At 47.5% G+C, this 5794-nt stretch overlaps 1 protein-coding gene across 1 annotated transcript in view; it reads right to left on the bottom strand.

The window, feature by feature from the left end:
- LOC101636204 (chromosome unknown open reading frame, human C1orf168) overlaps positions 1-5484 on the bottom strand; it is a 71753-nt gene extending 66269 nt beyond the window's left edge. The window contains exon 1 of the mRNA XM_012722189.1: positions 5346-5484. Within this exon, the coding sequence (XP_012577643.1) occupies positions 5346-5354 (9 nt within the window). The 5' untranslated portion in view covers positions 5355-5484. The remainder of the gene's footprint in view (positions 1-5345) is intronic.
- Between the last annotated feature and the right edge of the window lie 310 nt (positions 5485-5794).

Raw genomic sequence — 5794 nt, forward strand, 5'->3', positions numbered from 1 at the left:
GGGGGTGGGGGGTAAGGAATTTGACATATGGATTAGGAGGAAAGAGGACATGATTCAAGTCTGACCAGTCCATTCATTGCTGCTCTAACTTGTTCTTTCCATTGTGGCATGACCATCTTTTGAATTCACCAAACTGTTCAAGCTCTTTATATGTATTGACTTACTTAAACCTCAGTTGAATGCGTAGAGGGGGATACTATTATCTCCTTTTATAACTGAGGTATCAGGTATCTGGGGCATGAGTAGATTAAGTAACTTACTCAAAGACTAACAGCTAGTTAATAACAGCGCCAGAAACTGCCTCAGAGTGGGTGCTTAAAAGCTGTGTCTGGGGTCTTCTGGGACAGTTCTGGCTTGCTTTAAAGGGCTGAAGTCTTGCAAAGTGAGGAAAGACTAATTGTGACCCAGGGGCTAAAGAGGCCTTCTCAAGGAGGTGATAGCTGAGTCTTAAATAAAGTCAGAATCAGTATTGTGGAAGGGAGAACATGCATGTGGAAATGGCAGGCTGGAGCACATGGGGTAGGTGCCTGAGCATCTGGCCTTGTCAGCCAGGGTAGAGGGCATGGGGCCAATAGGAGGATGATAGGTCAGGTGTGTCTCTCAGAACCATCTCTCCAGTGAAGACTTGTGGCTGCCTAGTTTGGAGGAGACAAGCATGATGGATGGGGAGGTGACACTGCCTGAATGCCATGGACAGTCTGGAGAGGGCATCAGCCCTACAGCATGTGGGTCAGCCTGTCTCGCCAACCAGGAGTACACAATGCAGTCTGCTATGGCGGAAGTCATGTGACCTGTCTTTAGGGACCGCAATTTCCCCCTTCTTAGAATTTCTCTTCCCAACACCCTGACCTTCATGCCCCAAGAACAAACTCATTAATAACAGACCACCTTTGAGGCATGCTCCTTTCTTGGCTGGCTGGTCCCTCTTTTTAGGTGCTATCCTGTCTCATGACTTAGTCACTAAAATTACACTATTCAGGAACAACAACAACAACATCAAACTTCTGAAATTGCTCATGAAGGCTTGGTGAGCGGTTTCAAGGGCATTTAGAACCTGGGTCTAGATTAGCTCTGGGAACTGCCACACACAGGCAGTCCCGCAGGGTCAGAGTCAGAGCATGACCCGACAGGGTGGGTTATCAACTCCTCATTCCGGAGGTGGCTTCCTCAGTGGCTCCCTTGTCCTCCAGGATAAGGAAAAAATGGCACGCAGGGGCTCTCAATATCTGTGCTCCATGGACGTCATGGGATTTGACTCTGTTTTTCGATTTTCTGCTCCATCACAACTAAGTGCAGGGGTGTCCTCTGAATCCTCTGCACCCTGCGGCTCACCTTTGCGCTACTGTCCTCTCTGCCTTCTTCCTCCTCCTCTTTTCCCCTGGAAAATGCTACTTACTCACTTACTCCTCACTTCTCCTCAGCTCTGTCTCAGTTCCTCCGGTCAGCCCAAGATGAAGCTCAGCCTAGGTCAGGCCCACTCTCAGCACTGCCATTGACACGTACACCCTTCTTCATTCTGTTGTTTATGTTACACTACCATGACCTGCTCTTACACTGTCCCATGCCAGACTGAGCAACTAACAGGTGTCTACAATAGTTCTCAGGAATTCTAAGATAGGGCTTATGCAAAGAGTTTGGTAAATGTCTGATGAACGGATGAACACTGCACCTGAGTGTTGACTTTCAAAATTAGCAAGAGCACTTATTGAGCAGCATATTAGAGGCACAGAGAATGAGTTACATAGTTTCACATTTTCCTCATGAGCTTCAGGTTTCCTCATCTCCAAAATAGTTTTTAGACTGGTGTTCTTTGAGAAATCTCCCAATTCCTACATTTTATTATTCAACGACTTGCTCAAGTCACTTGACTAAAAAGGAGATAGAAGTGGAAATATAAATCTTTCAAGTAGAAATATAAATTGTTCAACTATAATTCCAAAGCTTGTTTATTAAGAATTCAAGTATCATCTTGTAAGCTCCCTGACTAACCAGCATCCCCAGCTCAAAAATGTTGATTCTCCTTAGCCAAGTTGTGACTATGGGACAACTTGCCTGGCTTAGGGAAGGCACTAAGGTATAAACTTATCTCAAATTTAGAAAAACTCACTCATCTCTCTATGGGTCTCCAAACAACATCATAAAATATTTTTATAGCATTCTCTTGAGCCCATGTGTATGGGGAACAATGATACATCTTTTTTTTATATATAGCTAAAAAGAGCTATGTAATTGTTCTGTTGATGCAAAGCAAACCTTTCCAAAACTGAGCGGCCTAAATATAATTTTTTCCATAGCTCACAATTTGGTGTGATAGGAATCTGGAAAAGTTCGACTGTGTGATTCATCTGTTACATACAGTATTGATAAAATTTACCCAGCATCATCTCCCTGGTGATAGGCTGGTCTGGAGGGTCCTGTTGTGAACCCTGAAGGAATGCTAAAAGGTGAAGCTTCGCTTCTGCCATTGACCAGAACAGTTTTGCCAGCATGAAAGCTTTAGGGTACAGATCTTTTACATGCAGACCAAGTGTTTTCACAGAGGAAGATGAAGCTGCAGAACCACTTCTGGCAAAGCTTCCAAAGTCATACATGTCATGTTCCGTGGGCCAAAGCTATCACGCCTCTTCCTAGAGTTAAGGGAAGGGACACAGACTCTTCCTCTTACTGAGGAGAATATGGAGCCAAGTGTGAAAGCCATCACAGTAACATTAACCACTACAGTGTGTCCAACACTCCGCTAGATAATGCAGACCTGTTCTGATAATCATACCTCTTGCCTGGATCTCACCCTACACTTAAATATCGCATAACCTACTTGCCCCATCACCTAGCTGTGTTGACAACTGACTCCTGATTTCCATGCAAACCTGTTTCATCTGAAGTATCTAAGTAAATGCTGACTGCCTTCTTAAACGCGCTTAGGATTCACACCTGCAGTCACTGATGAGTTTGCCCTTTTTTTGATTACTGCAAAAGCCTCACCACTGGTCTGCTCCTGTTATTCTCTATCATCTATTTTCAAAACAATCACCAGGTGATCCTTTTAAAATGCAGTCAGAGCACTGCATGAACTGGCAACACATAAGTGCTCTCCATCTCAGAGCATTCTGATGCTTCTCCACTGGCCTCCACAACCCTACTTGATCTGACCCTTCTTTCCTTTGTTGACTGCAGCAGCCACTATGGCCATCTTTGCAGGTCCTTGAATGTACCAGACAAGCTTCAGCCTCAGGGCCTTTGCAATTACTGTGATCTCTTTATAGATATCCACAAGGCCAACTCACTTACTACCTTGAAGTTTCTGCTTAAATGTCACTTTCCCTTGAAACTATGCCATGGAAAACAGCAGCCCTTTCACTACTTTGCCAGCCTGAAACCCTTCCCTGCCTTGTATTTTACACTGCAACTGCTGCCATTTTCACTGCTATGTATTTGTTCATTTGCCTTCTGTACTAGAATATATAAAACCAGGCAGTTGACTGGTTCCTAGCTGCATATAGAGTACCTGGCAACACAAAGCAGATATTCAATCAAGAGAGTGAATTCTATTTGAATTAACACTCACTGATAGCATTATGTAGGTTTCAGTATTTGCTACCAAAAGTCTATTTCTCACCCATCACCATGCAATTGACCCCTTTTTCCAGTTTCCTCTCTCCTATACCCCTCCCTTGCTGGTAATCACTATTTTGTTGTTACAATCTAAAAGTTGTGTTCATTTGTTTTCTTTATGTACTAAACATGAGTGAAATCATGGGCTCTTTTGTCTTTCCCCATCTGATATTTCACTAAGCACAATGCCCTCTGGGTGCAGCCATATCATTGCAGGAGGGATTGCATATCCATTTATAGCTCAATAATATTCCATTGTGTCTCTATACAGCTTCTCTATCTTGACTGAATATATTTTTTTAAAGGAAGATCACCCTTGAAGATGAAAACTAACCCATATTTCTCTTTTTTTTTCTCTCCCATTCCCTGAGCAGAAAATGTTGTATAATCACATTAACTTATCCCATGAAAGTATTGTTAACTCACATCCTCTTTGGTACATTTTTCTCTAAATTGCCTAACATCCTGTTTTCCTGATGGTGATACCTGGCTTCGAAGGGGCACTCAGTATGTTATTAACAAACCGAATCTTGTGCTGCTGTCCTACCTATTATATGACATAGAGCCAATGACAACAGTCTGCCAGTTTCCTAGTCTAGAGAACAGCGGCAAATGGTTTCAACCCCTGGCTTGGCTCATCAGAGGAAACAAAATAAGTTTGATTGTTTTCCTTACAACCACACTAAATCTATTCAGCCTGACATTTTTCCAACAAAGAGCAGCTTCTCAACCTCAAAGGGACTTGTGGGGTGGCAGCGAGAGTTCAGCGGAGGGAGTAATACCAGTAATTAAGCGGAGGGCTTAATTTCCTAGAACTCTGCTAGGTGGACAGGAGTGACCTGCCACACGGAGACAGATGTCCTGTAGCCCAGGGGCCAAGGGAAGTTTCCCTGCTGGGTGGCAGCTGAAATGGGTCCTCTGTCCTGATATAAAATCAAACCTCTGGGAAAGCCGCCCTATGAGTCACAGGAGGAGACCTGACTTCCTTTTATACAGATATGGAAGCAAAGCACACCCTCTCTCCCTACTCCCTTGGGAGGAAAGTGAGTTACTAAAGATGGGGTAGAGGGGAGGAAAACTGGTGAAGAGAAGATGTGGTCAGGCCCCGGAGGCGTCCTCCCCTATGCAAAGAGCAGCGGCTACCCAAGGAGACTCCCCTGACTGTTCAGCGCTTCCCCAAAGGTCACCTCTGTTTTTATGAGCACCTCCAGTCTTCTTACAGCTAGTTATTCTAGCAGTAACACAATTTTATGAGAGGAGAACGCGGCGCAGAGACCTCCCTGGCTCCAGGCCCCACAGCTCACAAGGAGCAGTGCCGAATCTAAAGCCGCAAGCCAAAGAGCCCGGCACAGCGCCGCCAGGCTCAGGACGCCGGCTTTCGCCGCCAACGCCCAGGGTTCAGTCCACACGCACGAGCCGCACAGAGAAGCCGGCAGGCGCTACACCCAAGTTGCGAGGGGTCAAAATTCGGCGCAGGGTGAACGGCTACAGTCCCTGGAGCCACCATTCCTGCGACCCGCTTGTCACCTCACCCTCCGAGGTGGCGCGGTAACTCACTTTCGGTTCTGCCTGCCCGGGAGCAAAGCCCGGCACGGAGGACACCCCACGTGTTAACTCCTCTCCAGGAGGCCGGGCGCGCAGGGCAGCCCATCGCAGGGCTCGCCGTGGGCAGGAGGGAGACCGGGCGAGAGAGTACACACAGAAAGCCCATAAGACAAACCGTCGCGCCTTACCCCTTCCATGGCTTTCTTCCGAGGCAGAACCTGGGAGACAAATCTGGCTTCCCACAGCTGAATCCTGGGGCCAAGCGTCCGCTTTGCTCTGTCCGCGCCGAGCAGCGAGCAACTACTTCCCGTCGCCCGGGACGCACCTGGGCGCAGGCTCCTCACCTGCCCCACCTGGGCTGCGGCTCCTCCCTCTCCCGGGGCTGCAGCGTTCCCGCCGCCCGCCGGGCCCACGCCGGCCTCCATCTGCCCAGCTTCTCAGGACCCGGCCCCTGCAGGGGGGAAGGGGCTCTGCCTGTCCAGAGACCCCCCCACTTCCAAGCAAGTGACTCGCTCCAGTGTTCTACAAGCTAGTGCGACAGTCACTCTCCAGGGGAGTTCACTTTGTTAGGGAGGCCCGGGGGAGTTGCTGAGGCGGGCTCCTGCTGGTACAAAATGCCCAGGCTGGACAATGTAAT

This window comes from Condylura cristata, unplaced genomic scaffold, assembly GCF_000260355.1.
Source record: "Condylura cristata isolate star-nosed mole 26May11 unplaced genomic scaffold, ConCri1.0 scaffold00008, whole genome shotgun sequence".
NCBI classification, from domain to species: domain Eukaryota; kingdom Metazoa; phylum Chordata; class Mammalia; order Eulipotyphla; family Talpidae; genus Condylura; species Condylura cristata.